Source organism: Rhamphochromis longiceps, linkage group LG15 (genome assembly GCF_057381845.1).
Source record: "Rhamphochromis longiceps isolate RC_006_pf linkage group LG15, R_longiceps_female_GT1.1, whole genome shotgun sequence".
Lineage (NCBI taxonomy): Eukaryota > Metazoa > Chordata > Actinopteri > Cichliformes > Cichlidae > Rhamphochromis > Rhamphochromis longiceps.
The window spans coordinates 20501311-20522073 of record NC_140571.1 but is presented as its reverse complement, the minus strand read 5'-3'; the positions used below and the strand labels follow the sequence as shown (position 1 = coordinate 20522073).

Here is a 20763-nt window from a genome sequence, read left to right as displayed (position 1 = left end):
TTCAAACGTACATCTCTGCTATCACTTCCAACATAAATGAAGACAGGAAACTAAACAGCAGTGACGTTTGTAGGGTTACTGAAGTTGGGCTAGCTGGTATATAATGATGTGCTACGTGATCGCTAGCGACACAGCTATGTTAGCATAACATAAACAGTGAAGCTGGAGGACGAACACTAACACTTTTCCACTTATAAAAGTTAACGTGAAGGTTCTTCATGGTTAGAGACAAATGCAATCGCATGGCAGGATGCTGTAAACGGACCAAACTTCAGTCAGGAGAACAACTGAGATAATCCATCCACAATACGAGGTTAGTCATTAATATACTGCAACAACATGGGAATAGAGCAGCTGCCAGAGAATTCAACATTAATGAATCAATGGTACAGAAGTGGAGGAAGCAAGAAGAATGAGTTTAATAAAGTTTGATTTATCTGACTGCTTTGTTTTTCTTAATGTGCCTTATAATCCCGTGCACCTTATGGTCCAAAAAATATGTACTGCACACTGCAGTTTAATGTTGCAAAGCACCTCTTTTTAACTTCAGTGGATATTATACATGGTTATGCTCAGGATATGTCAGCACATTTCTACTGGAAATGCCTTTTGGTTAAACTTTCAGCAAGGAATTTGCATTTGCACGGTTACATTTTTATAAAGCTTTAATGTACATAAAAACCAGCTTCTTGTTGAAGTGAAAATAAATGGAAGGTTGTCTTTTTGCGCTAGTAATGTTGTGGAGTTGTATTTTGTCTCGCATCAATTATATCGTCAGTTATATCGTTATCGCAAATTTTCAAATATATATCGTGATAAATATTTTTGGCCATATCGCCCTGCTCTAGCACCAACTATGTATGCCCCTTTCTGTCAGACTGAAACAACTAAAACAGGAGAGACTATTCACCTGTTTCTGTAGATGTCCAACCATGTATAATCCCTACTTTAAGGGATGTCCACACAGGAAGTGACAAGCGGCAACATGGAGACCAGAGACCTTTAGCAATATCGAATGAAAAGCCTGCTGGTGGAAGAGCAAAGGGGCTCCTCTTGACTTCTCTTAACTTCAGAGGCAAGCAACTGAAGCAACCACCAATACCTGCACACTATGACCATGATGCTTCCCATTTTTGATACCTTGAAATGATAATACAGCAACACTAAATCGTCAACTACACATACCCCCTTTTTTAACCATTACTAAGGCCCTATTTCCTAACACCACCTATACTGTCAATGTCAGGATAGTTTGGTCCCATTCTGCACCATTACATTTGAATATCACGTGAGTGTGTGGATGCTCTGTCTTCTACAAGCAAAGCTGCAAAGACAACAGGATCATTTTTTTTACATTACTTTTAGATAAATATGATTATTTTTGGCATCTGTCTTTAAAAGAGGTACATGACACACCCGAGAGTCGAGTGTCTAGGCTTGTTATCATGTGACAGGATTTTTCAGTTTAATCTGTGTTGGTTTAAGGGATGAGGTAAGCAGCTGGGACACTCATCCCTGCAATCATCAGATTACTCTGTCAGACACAACTAAAGGAGATTGGGATTAGTTTTCATCATAATCAGGATTCATCACTTCAATTCATTCTAATCACTGTGGAATAAATGTTTGAAGAGGATGAAAATCTCTTCTTACAATGAATAATGCAAAATGTAATTAGATTTTCACAGTGAGGACGTGTTAATTCTTCCAGTGCTGTAATTTAAATTTTACACATTACAATTCAAAATTCCTCTCTTTGCTTTTATCGTGTGGATGAAGCTGGGACACAGCACCTGCTGCCTGATTTTCTATTTTGTATTATTTCAAACTTTTTCCATCACTGCTTTCAGTTTCGTTCCTCCATCCATCATCACCTCTTTCCACACTTCCTTCAGGTCTCCCACAGACAATATCTTCCTTCATGCACTGCTTCCTTCTTCCTGTTCTCTCACTCTCTCAGCTTACCTGCTCACATTTCTTACTCAGTCTGTCCTTTCTTTGTCTTTCCCCCACGTTAAGCACTTAGCTTTGATTATGAAGATGACTGGAAGCCGCACACTTTGCACACCTTTCTATACTTTGTTTTTTCCCCCCTTTCGTCAGTAGATGAAGTCACATCCTAACATCTGTATGCAGGCAGAGACGTTAAAAGCTTGCCAGTAGGGTGCAGTACCGGGTGTACTTTTCTGATCAGATTTTCATCAAAGAGTCAGTCTTTCTGAGTCAGAGCCAAAGACACAGAGTCCCTCTGCTCTACTATCTGCTCCTTCTGGCCATCTTTAGCACTTTTTACCACTCTCTCCTGGTTTATCACACTCGTCAAGACAACAATCTCACCACTGCCCCAAAATTTAGGCTGTAAGCAGAATTGCAAAATGCATTTCAGTTCAGATTGTTTTCAAGAAGGATGGTGTCGAGACTGGCGAAGACTCCAAAATGGATAAAAGCTGTTGAATGCTCCTAAAACATGACACCTGACTTTAACTTACACTTCATTTATTTTCATCTTCTAAACTTTCAAAAACTGGTTTTCACATCCAAGCTCAATCACCAACAGGCCTTAGATTTAAACTTTTAATTGTTTTCGGCAGCTACAATGGGAAGCTAATTATTCCCATTTAAGGCTTTTTGATATAAAAGATATTTCAACATTTAAAGTGACCTTTCGAGTGTTCTTGGCTCTTCAGCCTTAACACCCAATGAACATCTCAACATGAAAACATCTTAAGATCTCCAGGTGAAGGCCTTTGCAAGGTTGTTTTAATTTTTATTTCATGTTATTTAATTTTTTTTGAGTATTGAGTTCATTTTATTCAAGTTCTTTTGTCACGGAGCCTTGAAAGGCAAAAAGAAGAAAAAAGGTTTTACAGGATGCTGGCCAGTGCTGGGCACTCCACACGAATGCAGCAAAACCCTGCCAATTATCAGACACCCTACAGCTCACCTGGTGGAATTTACACCACATGCACAGAGGCTGTGCAGCCTGGGTTCAATTTTGCAGGCCATGTCCTGCTTGTCACCTCCCGGCGCTTTCTCCTTTACTTTCCTGTCATCTAGCTGTAACCATCTAATAAAGGCACTCTCAAAATCTTTCCTAAAACATGAAAATACAGATTTCTGTACATGTGCAGGTGTACAGCAGCTGCTGCAGTATTTCAGTCACTAACAGGAGCAAAGTTCCTGCCAGAGCTCCACTTTGAAGAAGATTTACACATTATCCCTTGGAGAATCCGTTCCATGTATTTTCAATAGAGACGGGTCAATAATTCTGCTGCTTGGGAGGTGGAGGACAGGATATTCTTTATTGCAGTGGTAAGTTCTAATTAGCAAAGGTTAGCCAGCTATCTAAGATCACTCATTAGTTTCAGGGTCATTAGAACTTTTTTATTAACTTAAACTTCACTTCATGGCACAACAATACTCTTGAGATTAAAAATCTCATTTGCAAGAGTCCAGAGGTCATAAGATCAAGACTGAGAAGTGAAAAACTTCAAAAGCTCGATCCATTTAAAATTCTCACCAGTGTCAGTTTAGATGACCCAACAACTGACAATCTGAGTTGCTGTGGAGAAGGGATTTCTGCAACCGGTCAACAGGACTTGTTTGAAAAGGGTTGAAGAAGCATGTCCACATGCAGTCCTATACTGTAAGAAGTTTAGTGGCTTGATCTGAACTGCATCTGAATTAAAAACTGGTAAAATACTTGAAAGGCAGCAGAAGAAAAAACGGTTTTGTCACATAATGGTGTGACATTATGTAAAAAGTCTGAATATACACTCTAGTCTTCAAACATGACCATTGTATTTTATTCGTACATGTATTAAAGCAACCACTAGGTTGTCAGTACCAGTGTTGGTCAAGTTACTTGAAAAAAGTAATCAGTAACTAATTACTGATTACTTCCCAAAAAAGTAATCCTGTTACTTTACTGATTACTTATTTTCAAAAGTAATTAGTTACTTAGTTACTTTTTAAAACGTTATTTATCCCCTAAATAGGTAATAAAACAATAGATCTTTCAGCCCAATTCTACTTTTTCTGCATAATCCATCATATAAAATGTAATCAAATGAAGGTCTCTTTGTATAACTTATTTTATTAGTTTTAATCTTTTAACTTTATGCATCAAGCAAACATTAAATTATATGCAACATTCTCTGACTGGAAGAAATTTGTTTAACATTTTAACATTAAACCCATTTTCTGCACATTCCAGCACATAAAATAAAATAGTTTTTTGTGTTTGCACTCACTCTTTCAAATAGATGCACGTAAAACACAGCGGAAACTAAATAAAATCAAAGACTCAGTGGTCCTGTTGCTCTATTTTCACCTGTAAAGCAGGAGTGGGGCAGGCACGTTTAGGGGGTTTTTCGCTGTAAAAAGAGGTTTTCTTCCCACGCAGTGAAGAGCGGATGCTAATGTTTTTGTCACTTTTTATGGAATCAAACTCAACATAAGGTTAGTACTTCCACGCTTTAAACGCTGCACGCTCATACTCTCTCCCGCACTCGTTATATTATCCATTGTTGATCTGCACACAGCTGATGCCACGAACGTCGCACTCGCTTTGTCATGAGACACTCTCGCAAAAAAATCATGGTTTTAGTAACGCAGTGTGCTTAAAGTAATCTAACATTAATCTATTGACCTGTTTTGCAATTGTAATCCCTTACTTTACTCGTTACTCGAAAAAAGTAATCAGATTACGCGTTAGTGCCCATCTCTGTTCACTACACTCTATAGCATTTTTTTAATACTAATACATTAAAATACCAATAAAAGGCCTCACACACAACTGCACTGGTCAGAGCGAACACTTTGATGCATTTAAGGGAGGTTTTGTTTAATTGAAAGGATCATTTCTGAATATGCTGAGTGGGCTGTTGACAAGGTCTCCTATCTCTAATGAATTCATTTTCAATTCAGACGACAACACTAGAAAATGCAGACAAAGTCAAGAGGCGGAATGCTTTGTAAGGTCATGATCTTATCTACAGTATTATTTTCTGTATTCACCTGGCTGCCTCTCGCTTTAAAAAGTATCTTCTTTGGCTACTCTAAATTGGAAGTTACATAATGTCTATCAAGTGTTCAGTTGTTATAAAAATATCTCTCCACATAATGTACCTGGATGTGGGTAGTGGGAGTTTAAGCCTGTCAGTGACTCGTCTAGAAAACCTCGCTAGGTGAAAATGAAGAATTAAAGGTCTGTAATCCTACCAACTGTGAAAATGAAAAACACAAATTCTTCTGTCTTCTGCTTTAAACTTCACCTGTAAGACAATATAGATGTTTGTTTACTTTGGGATGGAATTTAACTTGTTTGTAGCAGGGAGCACATCTTTTTTCTATTAGATTTGCACCCTTGCTAGTATTGTGTTTGACCCTCTTTGCCCTAAAAACTGCTTTTTAGACTCAATAAACATTCCTCCGAGATTTAGGTCCATGTTGACAGGGCGGGTGCTCTATGCGATTTGACTGTGACAGTCATTTGAGTACAGTGAACTCATTGTCATGCCAGAAACCAGTTTGAGATGATCAATCGATGATCAAAAGATGAAATCGAGTCACATCAGATTTTTCCAATCGTCTATTGTCCAGTTTTAGTGAGTCTATGTGAACTGTAGCCTGAGTTTCTTGTTCTTAGCTAACAGTCGTGGTCTTCTGCTTCAAGGTCCGATGTGTTGAGCATCCAGATATGCTCCAACTTTGGTTGCCATGAGTGATTGTTTGAGTTAAAGTCCGCGACAGTCTAGAGTGTCTTGTTTCTGACTGTTTCTGAACCCCGGAGATAGTTGTGCAGGAAAATCCCAGCAGATCAGCAGTTTCTGACATCCATGCTACATTCAAAATCACTCACGTGAACTTCCTTTCCATTTGAACTTCACCATCTTAACCATGTTGCCATGACTAAATGAAGTTGCTGCTAGATGCCTGATTAGACATTTACATTTATGAGCAATTGAACATGTTTATTTAAAGCATAAGCCTGCAAAGCAGCTTTACCCAGCAATTTTGCAACCATACACCGACGGTCATTTAAAGCATCACCACTACCCACATTCAGTCATCTTCACTATCACACGCTTTCAGTCCTCCAAGGCTACCTGTTGTCCATCTATCCATGAGAGAACCCTGACCTTCAGGTGAATGAATGGGACCTTGTGTAGCAGCAATGAAATAGAAGAGGATGGTGAACTGAGCGACACTCATAAAAGAAATGGATCTAAGAGTGATGGTGAGTGAGAAAGAGGGGGGTCAGTTTTCAATTCACTGTCTCGCTCATGTTGAGAGGATAATCAGTTCAGATGATACCAAAAGCTTCAAATTTTCTCATTATTATGGCTGCCAATAAAGATTAATGCAGGAAGCTTGCTATCAGCTTTCAAAACATTAAAAAAAAAAAATGAGGGGGGGGGTAGTTTTTTTTTTTAATGCCTTCAAACATTTTCTACCTCACACATTGATACTCTAATGGCTGAATCGGGGCAATTTTAGAGTTCAGTTACTGGCCAAAGCACATTTTACATGCAGACCAGAGCAGCTGGGGATCAAACCTCTGACCCTGTGCTCTACCTCTTGAACCACAGCCACACTGTAGCCAAATCCACCACAGACAAATAGCGTGTGGGCAAAAAATGTACTGACGGCCGCCAGCGCTACCCCTGACCCTTCTAGTAGTTGCGCCTATAATATATATTTGAAAATCAAAGCTTACTTCCTTCTTGAGTTAATAAAACTTGACCTCTGACCTTGAGGCCAAGTTCACCAAGGTTCAACCTCATTTGAGATTTTTTTATAGATACACTTATGGTATCCATTTGAAAATCCTTGGAGACATATTTATCAAGTTTTTGTGTCCACAAATTTTAGTGTCCACTCTGTCCACCCACCCACCCGGTGTGGTGACGACAATACCCAATCACCTTTTTATGACTAAGGGATAATAAAAAAAAAGAAAAACAACAACAAAAAAAGAAAAAATGACTCACATATGGTTATTCAAAAGCTTTACTATGGTGACACACACATAGGCTCATACCGTCATTAGTATTATACTGCCCACTTTGTTATCAGCTTTAGGACTCAAAGTAGGAAAGATTAAACTATTGTCTTCTTACAACGTAACCACTTTGCACTCTTTAAGTAGCGCTCGCTGTTCTTATTAGTTTTACTGTTTAGTTTTATGACATGATCCATACATCTAACGCTTGACAAGTAAGAAAAAAATATTCCTCCAGATTTGCTGTGTGTGGTGAAGCATGGAAATGCTCACTGAACTTGGAAATGGGTTTTGCTCTCCAGTCTGACTTCTGCCCACACCGCCTCCCTCTGCTAATAAAGAAGCGCTTAGCCTCACAAGCCTCGTTCATTCACTGCCGAGATGAAGATGTAGATTAAGGTGTATACCTGCATGTAAAGAACTGATTACTCCTGAAGTGTCAGCGGTAATGAAAAAGCCACTTAAAGGAAAATCCCACTTGGTGAGATCAGTCTAAAAAACAGAAATCAACTGTGAAGATCTTTGGGGTATGGGCTATACTTATGCTGGTATCAGGTTTTTGGGGCTGTAATGATGTGCAGAATTATCTGTTCTTTAGTGGGGCTTCATCATTCATTTAGAGACTGAACGTCATAAGCTGAAGATACAAAGGAGATATGGCATCAAGAAAAAACTGAGTTTAAGACACCACTTCTGCATCGGCAGAGTAGCGCAATACCCAGCAGGTGTCATTTTCACAGCCTCTTGTCACTGAGCAGATTTATACACATGCACACAAGCACAACAGGTCTGGCACTATGAGTAAAGTGAGAAGCCCTGAGGAATCTCCCTTCTCGCTTGTTTTTCCTGCATAAAACAAGGTTGCAGAAACAGTTTTTCAGCACTAAGACACTTCAGGACATATTCAGTCTCTGAGGGTGGAGGGAACACCACCGCTCAGTTCCCTTTCAAGCAGAACGCTGACCCCAAGTGTCCTGGACTTTCACTCTTTTACTACAGAAGAAAGTAAAAGTTGCTTCAGACCACATGACTGGGTGCATTTCAATGTAAACACCAGCACAGAGGAGGGAAATGAGTCTGCTGACATATGACAAAGGGATGGCTGTTTTAAACCTTGTTTTTGTACAAGTGAGAAAAGTTTCCAGTCTGGCAACAAAAACAACTTGGTTAGATTTGGAAGAAGATCTCAGGGTTTGGGTTAAAACACGCATTTTCAAGAAAAGTAACCTCACTGGCAGGATCTTTAACATCTTACAGAGCCCATCTGGGAGAAAGCATCAAAGGCAAACTTGAACCAATTTTGTGCACAGCCAAAACTTCATCTAAAAGAGGCCACAGCAACTTTCCCCCCCCAAAAAGACTGTGAGACAAACTTAAATAAAGTAAGTGAAAGACAAGTTAACGACTAAATGAAAACATGGTTCAGGTGTCTGTGAAATATTACTTTAGAACATAAAGAAACCCAACTGAACTGAGATTTAAATCAGCCTACATTTTCTGCCATCTGGCTGATATCCACTCCTGCAAAGGTCGCTAATAAATCTCACTGCATAGGAACAGAGTTAAATAGCAGCTCTTTAAAGTCATTCACAGAATTGTGTCAGGCTGAATAACTGCATAATGCTGCCTCTTACACCTTTCAGGCCACTGTAAACATGAGTGAGATACTCTGCTGGCCAATTTCGGCTTATATTTTGCTCACTTGTTCCTGAAGCAAGCCTTTCCATTCAGAAGCCATCTCTGAAATACTTCCAGGTAGGGCTGGGCCATATCATACCGTTCACGGTAATACCGGTATAATGTTGGGCAACGATAAGAAAATGAAATATCGCGATAGAATATGGGTAAAACGCGCCTGTGCAGTGCCTTTGTTTTCATACACACATGGCAGAAAAAGCATGGCAGCGACGGAGAATGAGGAGGGCGAAAGTGGATCATTGAATGAAACGGATGAACCAGAACTGGTTTGTAAAAATGCTGCAACTTCAGTGGTGTGGAACTGATTTAGCTTTCGTCCGTCAGATACACAACAAAGCACTATTTTTGGTAGAGCATGTTATCCCGTGTGCCTTATGTATGAATTCTGGTTGTGTTTACTGACCTCGAAAATTTTTTATGTGGTACACGGCGCTCGAAAATCTGTCAGATGTTTTAGTACGACTTTGCTAAGCTACAAACCCGCACCGCTTGAACTGTCAGCAAGGAATTTGCATTTGCACTGTTACATTTTTATATAACTTCAATGCACATAAAAAACAGCTTCTTGTTTAAGTGAAAATACATTGATGTTCTGTTTTGTTTTTTTGCACTAATAAAGTTGTAGAGTTGTAAAGTATTTTGTCTAGTGTCAATTATATCGTCAGTTATATCGTTATCGCAAATTTTCAAATGTATATCGTGATAAATATTTTTAGTCATATCGCTCTGCTCTACTTCCAGGCAGCTATTTTGAAGCCGTTCGGTCACACTGACATAAAAACAGCAGTAAAATCTGGTTGGTTTTTATTAAAATTGCACTTCTACTACACTTGCACATAGTTTCACAACATTGCAGACAGGATCTGTGCTTATCCAACCAGAACACTGAACAAATGCTGCGCTAATTTGCACTGTGGATTTAATATGCAAAGAAAAAGTAAAACAAAGTATGTTTATTAAACTATAAAGGGGAGATAGTCATGGCTGCCACCACACAGCTGAAAGTAGTGTGAGGCTGTAATGTTCGCATGTGTCCGCATAACAACCAGATTGGTTGATATGTTTTCCCATTTTGTCTGTTGATGGCTCGCTGGAAGCAGATAGCCAACCATCATTAGCACTTCAGAATTCTCCCATAGATTTCTAATCATGATTTGCTGAATGCCACTGGTCTCCAGTAAAGTCCAGAAGGCTGTGGTAATGCAGAAGACTGACTGGTCACAAATTTTGGTGGTGTAAGCCACAAACCTAAAGTACCAGCACCAAAGTAAGGACATTAGGGGGTGACTCCAGAACTTAATTCAGGCCCTGGTCCCTGCAGTAGTTCCTCTAAAGGTTTTTTGTCTATAAGCAAATTCCCTGCTCAATTCTTTAATAATACAACAGCTTTCAGAACTGTTAATAGCCAAAAGGCGCTACAGAAGACAAGATCCAAGAACAACAACACAGAAGTTAATCTTCCACCCATAGAAAGGCTGGAAGCAAATCAATCAAACTAGATGACGGCGCAATGGTACTCACAAAGAACTTAAATTCACCCTGCAATATGGGAGACATCTAACTGTACCAGCTATTAAAGGGGACAATGCCAAAGATTTTGAGCACATGAAAACATTAATTCATTCAGTCTCCACTCTACCATCTGTTTCATCAATCAGACTACAGGCTGAGATTCCCCAAAGACTCCCCGAAGTTTCATTCAGTGCAGAGGTGGCGGAAAAATAAATAAATAAATAAATAAATAAATAAAAGCAAAACAGAGGAAGGTTTATTTCTCTACTTACCTCTTTTCCAGACAAGTAGTAGGCGGACAGCAGACCTCCAACAAATCTGATGTTCACCTCAAACACCGACACTTCTGCATTCTGCGGCAAAGACAAAAGAAAAGAAATATGAGACGAAATATAACTGCTAACTACTCATGAATACACATTTCTTTTCCCACAAACAGTGAGTTAAGAAAGCAGACAACTCAAAACTGAAACGTTCCTGGGCTTCTTCTTGGCCTCAGGGAGGAGTAGACAGAGGTGAGCTTTTCATAGTCTAGACAGATATTTTCAGGCTGATGCTGTAAACAGCTGAATAAATTTGAATACCAGGTTTCTCCGCGCTGCTACGAATGACCGAGTAGCCAAATGAGTGTGTTAGAACTGAGCCAGGATGAATGAAAGAGAAAGTGGCTTATCCCACAAAGTGTTTGCATGAAAGCATCTGCTCAGGAGGCGTGCGAGTACGCCGCATGAGTAGGGTTGTGGAAATCTTGTGAGATCAGGTTCACTCGTGCAGGGAGGACATTCAGGAAACTTGCGCAGGACCACTTGCCAAGCACGATTGGCCAAGGACAAAAGAGGACTGTTACACCGGTTGACATATGTAATGATGCGATAACAAGGAGCATTTATACTGAAGCAAATCATGTGTGCTGCATGCTCCTTTCCATGCATCACTCCTTGAATGCACAACATTAGGTATGTGGCAGGTTTTTATAAAGGAGTTAAGGCATGTTAACTATTCGAGGCAAGCTCAGAAAAGGGAAGAACTCGGTTTCCCCAGATTGGGGGTGGGGTGGGGTGACTCTGGTAAGTGATCTCTGATAGACCAAGAAGAAGGAAATTCCCTCACTAAAAGTTTCAGAAGTTTTGAATAACTAGGGTTAGCCATGCTTTGTGTATGGCTAAGGATGGTACATTAAAGAAGGGATCTACCGAATGTTTTTAGTTGAGAACCAGCACCAAATTTTCCAAACCATCTGAAACATATTGTTCCCGGGCAGCAATCCAGAAACCCTCACAGTATGTTTACAGCTTGGTACAAAAATGTCTTTGATCTCTGCAGGTAATTTCCCCATGACTGTTAAATGTCATCCAGTTGGGTAGTGGACACTCTGTCTGACAGGTGTGCTCAAATGTAGTCAACAGCCTGGAGTCACACCTCTCCTTTCTATTTTGGAGCATTTTAACAGGATTATCGGTCCAACATTACGGTCCCCTGTGGGCAGGCCATCCAAGATGTTGCTTTAGTGTTTAGTGAGCAAAACTGATATTAAAAAAAAGACACTTCCTGAAGTCTTTCAGGACCATTCTTTAGTTTGCTCTGACTGGCTGGATGTGGGAACAGAAAGATCATCAATCTGCCCATAGATCAACTTTCAGTTCAGTTCAGTTCAGTTCATTTTTATTTCAAACATTTCAAACATGTGCCTTCACAATCATTACAAAATATCATTCCATTATTTGTTTGAAAAGGAGTAGGCTGAAGTATTTACTTATTTGTCCCTACCCCCTCAAGTTTTACCTCTCATTCATTTAATTTTTTTTTTGTCTTAAATTAAACAAACAACATATGAAACATATAAACATATGAAGTAAAACAAAACATAACATACATAAATCAAAAACAAGAAATTAGCAAGCCCCACCACAGTATAGTTTCTTTCATATGAAAAATACAGAATGTGTATATTTGCAGATACACAAGTTATGGAAAAACAACAAACCAAAACAAAACAAAAAAACAAAAAAACAACCAAAAAAGAACCGCAACACCATTACCAGCAACATTACCATCCTGGGTTAACCCCGTTTTCTTCATTCTTATACTTATTTAAAATTAGGTTTTTATATTTTACTTTAAACTGTTTTATGTTTTGACTGTCTTTTATTTCTTCTGTTAGACTGTTCCATAATTTAACTCCTGCAATTGAGATAGACATAGTTCTTAAAGTTGTTCTAGCACTTTGTATTTTTAAATTCCATTTCCCTCTTAAGTTATACCCACCTTCTCTTTCTATGAACAATTTACAGATTTCTTTGGGAAGCAATTTATTTCTGACTTTATACATTATTTGCGCTGTTTTAAGCTTCACCAAGTCTTGGAATTTGATAGCTTGCATTTTGACAAAGAGTGCATTTGTATGGTCCCTGTACCCTACATTATTTATTAATCTAATGGCCCTTTTCTGTATTATAGTTATTGTTTGTGTGTTACTTTTGTATGTGTTTCCCCAGACCTCTACACAGTAGCTCATATATGGCAGTAGTAAAGCACAGTATAAAATGTGCAGTGCTTTCTGATCCAACATATGCTTTGCTTTTCCCAGGACGGCAATGCCCCGTGCCAATTTCCCCCGAACATAAGTAATGTGTGGCTTCCAACAGAGCTTGTGGTCAATGATCACCCCAAGAAATTTTATTTCATTTACTCTTTCTAAATATACATTGTCAACACATATTTCTACTTCGATGTTTTTCTTTTGGTTTCCAAACAACATAAATTTGGTTTTATCGAGATTCAATGATAATTTATTTATATCAAACCACTTCTTTAATATCGTTAATTCCTGTGTGATCATTTCCAAAACCTGTGGCAATTCCCCACCTGCACACAGTATATTTGTGTCATCTGCAAATATTACAAACTTTAAAATCTCCGATACTCTGCAGATATCATTTAAGTACATAATAAACATTTTTGGACCCAGTACTGAACCTTGAGGTACTCCACAAGCTATATCCATCAAATTAGATTTATATTCATTTATTTGTACATATTGTTGCCTATTCCCTACATAGCTTTTTAACCATTCCAAAACCACTCCCCTAAACCCGTACTTTTCCAGTTTTTTTAATAGAATTTCATGATTAACAGTATCAAACGCCTTCTTTAGATCTAAGAAAACTCCGAGCGCATACCTCTTATTATCCATACATTCCGTTATCTTTTCCATTAAATCTATCAGTGCCAAAGCTGTTGATCTGTTGCTTCTGAACCCATACTGACTATCTGTCATTAATTCATATTTTTCCACAAAACTGTCAAATCTTTTTATGAAGAGTTTTTCCAGTATCTTAGAGAACTGGGAGAGTATTGACACTGGTCTATAGTTTGTAAAATGATGTCTTTCACCGGTTTTGTAAATGGGAATAACTTTAGCAACTTTCATTTTTTGTGGAAAAACTCCTTTTTGAAACGACAAGTTGAATATATATTTTAATGGTTTTACGATACCATCAATAACTGTCTTTACCGTTACCATATCAATATCATTCCAGTCTGTACTGGTTTTGTTCTTAAGTCCTCTAACCATGTCATAAATCTCTTTCTCTTCCACTGCTCTTAAAAACATTGAGCTACTATTCCTTTCAATATTTTCACCAGTGTCCCTTTCTATTCCATCAACCTTCAACTTTGATTTTAATGTTATGTGTTTGGGGAATCTGCCAACTGTACTCAAAAAACCAGACAGATATTTGAAAACTGCAGCTGAGAAAGCAATGACTAAGGAATGGTTAACTGAAAACTTTCCAACAATCACTGGAATTAGAGCTGGGCGATAGAACGATAACGATATGTATCGCGATATAACTTTTACTCGATAGAGAAATTAAGCTATCGCGATAGACCTCGCCGCTCTTGTCCTCAAAGAAAAAAAAGAAAGAAAAAAAAAAAGGTCAGCCAATCCAAATTAAGTAGCGCAGAGCCGAACCAATCACAGCTGCAGCGTCATGTCGCGTGGCTTGTTACGTACAGCACAAGTGCCAAGCCGCACGTGTGTTTGTTTGGGAAGCAGCCAGCGGGTAATGGAGCCAGCGCATAATGGAGGAAATGAGTGTGCCGACTAGAAAAATCAACCGAGCGTGACCGAAGAGAAAACAGATGATGGTTCCAATGCCGGAGAGATTGTCGAACGGAAGAGCCATAGAAGTTCCGTAGTGTGAAGGTATTTCGGCTATTTCAAGTCTGACAAAAAACAGAGTAGCGTGCACTGTAAATTGTGCCGAAAGCAAGTCTGGAAATACAATAAACTGGTGCATGCGTCACACTGTGCGCCACGTTATTGTTTCGGTGAAATGAATTTCTACAATACTGTTAATTCTACTCTCTGCAGTGTTTAAATGCTTACATATACACACAGTTACTGTCCCTCCACACATACGACTCTGTTCTGCTTCTATGCCCCAGCTTTGTTTACTTTTTCCCACCGAGGCTTCTAGACTTCTGATTGGCCAACATTGTATTTTTACTCAGTTGTATATAGCATTCGTATTCTATTTTTATCTTATTGTATATTTTTATTCTATTTTATTCTACTGTATATAGTATATTATTTTATTCTATTCTGTACAGCTGTGTACTGTATTTATTCTTATTGTATTCTAATTTTTGCGTTATAACTTTTGCACTGTCCACTTCCTGCTGTGACAAAACAAATTTCCCACGTGTGGGACTAATAAAGGTTATCTTATCTTATCTTATCTTATCTTATTTCTGCACGGTTAGGAATCTAGCGCCACCTGCTGCTTTGGCATGTTCATAGCAGCGTTTTCCTTCATTTCTGCCTTTATGTGTGGACGGGATTATTTTTTAAAACGAAAACGGAAAATCTCCGTTTTCAAAAATACCCGTGTACGTGTGGACGTAGCCTCAGTCTCTGACTGGAAGCGCTAATTCGTCATTCGGCTTTTGTCAGACTAAAGTAACTGTTAAAACTGTTTGAAAAGCTCAGCTATACAACAAGGAGAGATTGAGAATTTCCTTTTAGTTCTCAGTTTATTTGATATTGACAAAAGTTAGTCAGTTTTGTCTGTTCTTCTGTAAAACAAACTAAGATTTATTTTTAGAATTAATACTTTGTTTCTAAGTGGAATTGACAATTTAGTCTGTTTCATTTGTTCTATTTTGAAACTTAAACGCTTTAGCGGCTGCCTTTTGTGTAGTTTGCAATATTTGCCTTTATTTATCTGAAAAAGTCTCATGTTCCTTAAGTACATCTACCCTGTTGAACTTATTATGGGAAATAAATATTTAAAAACAAGCTGCTGATTATTTCACATTTTACTTGTGAGCAACGGCACATTTAAATCTTACAAATATAGTTATTTGGCTTATATCGTGATAGATATCGTTATCGCCTGAAATGAAAAAAACATATCGTGATATGAAAAAATCTCATATCGCCCAGCTCTAACTGGAATGGACAAAAATTGTTCAGGAGGTCCAAGACAGAATAACTAATCTCTCTGACACTAAAAACGACCCTATTCAGAAGATACCGGGGAAAACAGAAATCACATCTAATGGTAAAGTCTAATAGTAATGACGATATTTGTCTATTTTTATGAATATTATGCTTTTTCAGCAAAATGCTGGAATTGAATAAGCATTAGAAATGTATCCATAGAGATGGATCATAAAGAGTTTTTTATATAAAATAAACAATGTTAGACAAAAATTAGTATTATAGTATTATTAGTATTATTAAAAAGTATTATTTGAATGTCATTGCTCTGAGTGATGAGTCTTAGTATTGTTAAATTCAAACAAATTAGCTATAAAACACAAGATAAATACTAGTCTAGTATGCAAGCATTACTTTTTCAAATGTATGACACACAGTTGTGTGACTTTTTAAAGAACTACCTGGTTAATAATATGTAATCCTTTGTTATAGTTTATGCAAAGGACATCCCTTAATGTATGTGTCAAAATTTGAGTTATTCTGACCATTGGTTCATCAGCATATTTTTAAGTTTGACAGGAAAAAACAAAGAATGCTGATAAAGCACTGCATACCTTGAAGGGCACACGTACGGCAGCCTGAAAAAGAGAAGTGACTTCCAAAGAAATCTTTAGGTACCAAAAACCGCCTTAAAAGCCGGAGATAAAGTGTGCCATCTTTAAAAACACAATACATTTATTTCTGGGCAGAATTAATGGAGGGAAAAATAACAAAAAATTTAAAGTTGTATAGCCATTTGTCTCAGTAGTCGAACAATGAAGCGTAATTTCTCTCTCACGTCCGTCCTTTATGAACAGATTCCCGAGGCGGATGAAGTTTTTGTGCTTGACTGACAGCTCTCATAAGTGACTGCTGTCGACTAGAGATAGGATAACAGACTCTGCAAGGGGGAGGGGAAAAAAACAAATTATGTGCCACACAAAATGTGTCCTGTCTTTTTTTCATCCCCAAGTCTTAGTGACTGATTGAGTGGGGAGATTGCAGCACTAATTCGTTCTAATTACAATTTAATTATTTGTTTTAACACTTAGGCAGCTGTAATCCAAAAGTACAATGAATACTTCTTCCTACGTTTTAATGTCTATTGGCAGCGGAGGTTTAATAAGCTAAAAGATGATGCTTTACATCAAAGTCAAAATTTTAAAAATACTTTAATTTAATTTTAAAGACGGAAACATCTTCAGCCAGCAGTCATCCTGCAGTGTTTTGTGACTGTGTGAAGAAGCCAACACTGCTTTAAACTGCTGGACAATGACCCTCTGAGTCAGCAGCAGTGTGACATTATCTCACTCCTGACAGAGCTGGCAGGCAAGCAGTCAAGTCTCCTGATGTTGCAACATTCGGTCCATTACACTCCGCACAGGAAACTGAGTAAGCATGGGCTTTTCCAAGCAGAGAACTAATTAAGGACTGAAACAAGATGAGCCCAGGAGATAATGTTCCCAGCAACAACTCATCAGATCAAAGTGTATCCACAGATCTTGCATGGCCAGTTGTAAAAATCTAACTGTACCGGCCTATAAGTCCCGCTATCTCATCACAAGAAATGTTGTTTCAGTGTTTTGTAATGAACAAACCGTCCCAAGAGTGTAACAATTCCAACTCTATTCCTCTTTGCCTTTCAAAAGATTCAGGACTTCGCTATTTAAGTGAAAATAAACAGTAATAAATTACCAGTGGGGCTCTTAAAGTCTCAAAGACTAAGTGAGGTGTCACACTTTCTCAGGTGTTGTGGTACAAGCAAACTTTGGACACCATTCCAGTCGCTACATACACAGATTGTGTGATCCCACAGGCAAGAGTAAAATCTATTGGTTTACAAAGGAGGAGGGAGGATCTCTAAACGATGATCTGACATATGGCTCTTCAGGAAGAATTTCATTAATCAATCCATCTTCTTAACAGCTTATCCTATTTTTAAGAAAAAAAGAGTATTACAATCTTGCCAGATATTATTGCATGTGGTGCAAATATAGTCATAGAAAAATTGGATGACTCCATCCAACCTTAAGGACTGTAAGCCTCTGTGGTAGCCTGATGATGGCCTATAGGATGAACGATAATCCTGGCAAGCACATACAGAAAGTACTGGAGAATACTGACTTTAATATTAGAGAAATATTTATGCTCTATGTACTTCATGTCCTCTTTGTACACATTTCAATGGCAAACGCATTAGTAATGGCATCACTTTAATATTAATACGTCTCAAACAACTGCTATTATTTTCTTTGTTTTAATCTCTTTCACTTGCCTTGTTCCTTTGCTTTAAAAATAAGCAACCCAAACGTAAAGTTGAACCTTTTCTTCTGACTGTTGATACTCATTTTCCTGCTTCGTTTCACCCCAAATGCTTAATTGTTGCTAATAATACATGATGCCGGTTAGTGTTTTTCTTCAGTGAAATCTGGGTTGGTTTTTTGTCAGACTTACATCGGCTAACTCAGTTGATATTTTAACCCCAGTGAGGGTGGTTTCAAAGCCGCCTACAGAAACCTTCCCATTAAAAAGCATTTTAGTGGAATATCAAAAGCAGCTTTACATCTCGACATTATGCTACTGCAGGAAATGATCACAAAACAATGGGCTTCCTGCTGTTACAATGCCGTTTGACTGACAGGGCGACTGCTGGCAAATACTGGAAATCAGTAAGGATTATGCACAAAGCAGTGGTACCAAAAATTCAGACGTGGAAACCTCAACGAGTAAAACATCCAAAACATGCACAGTTTCGGAGACAGTAATGAGGATTAAAGCTGATCTGAAGGAATAACTGACAACACTACTTGAGCTTTTATATATCATGTTTGGTGGATGTATGTTTTGGTTTTCAGAATTAGACTTCATAAATCTGATATCAGAACCATGCTAAAAGAAAGACAAAGAAACTGCTTTGCTGTTTCCCCCGAATGAGGAGCTCTTAACGGGGATGTTATAATGAGGACGGCAAACATCAAAGGAAGGAGGGAAAATGTTTGTGTTTAACTCTTTAACATGTGCCCACACAATTAATCAGCAAAAGCAGAAATGACATACAGTAGATGAGATATCCACGTCAGACTTTGTGTAAGAAATCTGCACTAGATCTGTAACTTTTAAGTGTAATCTTTTATTAGAATTATAAGCCCTTCCACGAGTGGACATAACAGCTGAGAAGTTCTAGTTGACAGGATTTATATCTGATGAATCAATATTCCCCAGGTGGCAATTACGATCCCGTGTGCTTGCTCGCAACTTTCTACAAACTAAAGTTTAACATGTTCCTTTGTGTAAATGTATGTAAATACTGAGCAACTCGTGCAGAAAGTGCTCTAAAAGCACTTTAATATTATTCACTGTTTGCTTTACATATTCACATACGCTCATTAGAAGTAAACTCCTGCACCATGAGCATACAATTACAAGTTGATGAATAATAAACCTGGAAAACTCAAGAGCAACATATCAAACATTATACCTGTACGTGGGCTCTCTCTCTGGGTTTTTATTGATACCATTATGGAACAGAATTCAGCGTCAATACACCAATTTCCTGGATGCTTCCAGATGTTCAGGAGAGTCAAAGTGGCATAATTTTTAACAATTTTGGTAACACATTTATTGTTGGTAACGCATTTATTGTATTGGGATCCATTATCAGCAGAGCTCTTTGGAACACCAGGTAATTGTTTCTAACCTTATAGACAGCAGAAAATTACATTAGTCTATATATAATATCACTAAGGACACATTTCCTGCATTAAATACTGGAATGTCAGGCAGTTTAGAGCTTAGTATCTTTATTAAATTGTGTCTTATCCTTAAAATGAGCACAAGCCTATGTCTTAGCAATGGAAATGCACTTTAAATAAAACTAAACTGTTATTGCTGTTAAAAAAAAAAAGTGCATGCTCACAGGCTGCTTCCTGTACAAAAACGTGGTAAAATCTTTGGTTTAACGTCTTGATGCATTCTCAATCATTCAGGAAAGTAAATCTCCAAAAGTTGATTCTGTTCATGTGGACGCAGCGTTTTGTGGGAGAAACGTTTCGTCACTCATCTTCAGGAAGACTGAAGAAGTCATTTGGATGACGCTACGTCCAAAATCAACTTTTAGAGATCTTTGGTTTAAACTAAAGGGAAACTAATGCTTATGCATTGACTGTATATAAAAGACGGATATAGCCAGTTCCCCATCACCCACTGGTTTCTAGGCTTAGCATCAGTGAATTTTTATTTACACATTTAAATAGTATTAAGGCTTAAGTTCACAACACTATGGGCCTTACCTTTGTGTAACACTTAAGTGCTGAGCTAGTTACTATAGCTGTAGTCACTTCTCTGCTGCATTATATCCGCTATTGAATTTGGTTTTGGGATCTCGTTTGTGCTGTTGGTATTATGTGAATCATTTTTAGTACAACTTATTACAGGAGTGTATTTAGGCCAATAACTCAACACTACACGCTCTCTTCCAAACGTGGTGTTTGTACCATTCATTTTTATATGCAGTCTAAGATACATTCACAAGCAGGGTTCATCTAACATCCAAGTTAAGAGAGCAACAAAGAGCCCTCACTGTGATATGTATTTATACACCTGCTCACCTTTTCATGTATCTATATAAAGGTTAGATTTCATACATTAGGTCATAGGCTGGATCACATTCATTCAAACTTCCAATAAAAACATGCCTTTCAAACTGGAAAGTAGCACCGTGTGACCTACAGGAAGTAATGACATGTTTTGCTATTTTTCACAAGCTCACAGTAAAACTTTACAGCCTCAGGAGTGCTGCGTGAAAGCATGTGTCCTTGGTAAGGACCTTTCAACTTGAAGCATTTCTTTAAGTGTGCTATACTGAGTAGACATCCATACTTCTGTAATTCAGCGTGTTGTGGATTAAAAAAGCTTTTAAATTCCAAGTGATGACTCAGTGGAGACACATGGGCAGAAAACAAACCAGGCCTCCAAATGTGATCTTTCTTACTTTCAATTAAATGTCTGTATATACAACACCTCCTCCTGTAAGACCATTTAAGACTGACAGTAAACATCACAC

General features: G+C 38.1%; 1 protein-coding gene across 1 annotated transcript in view; it reads right to left on the bottom strand.

The window, feature by feature from the left end:
* man1a1 (mannosidase, alpha, class 1A, member 1) overlaps positions 1–20763 on the bottom strand; it is a 170053-nt gene that overhangs the window by 81973 nt on the left and 67317 nt on the right. Inside the window, exon 4 of the mRNA XM_085381419.1 lies at positions 10489–10569. Coding sequence (XP_085237545.1) covers positions 10489–10569 — 81 coding nt within the window. The remainder of the gene's footprint in view (positions 1–10488; positions 10570–20763) is intronic.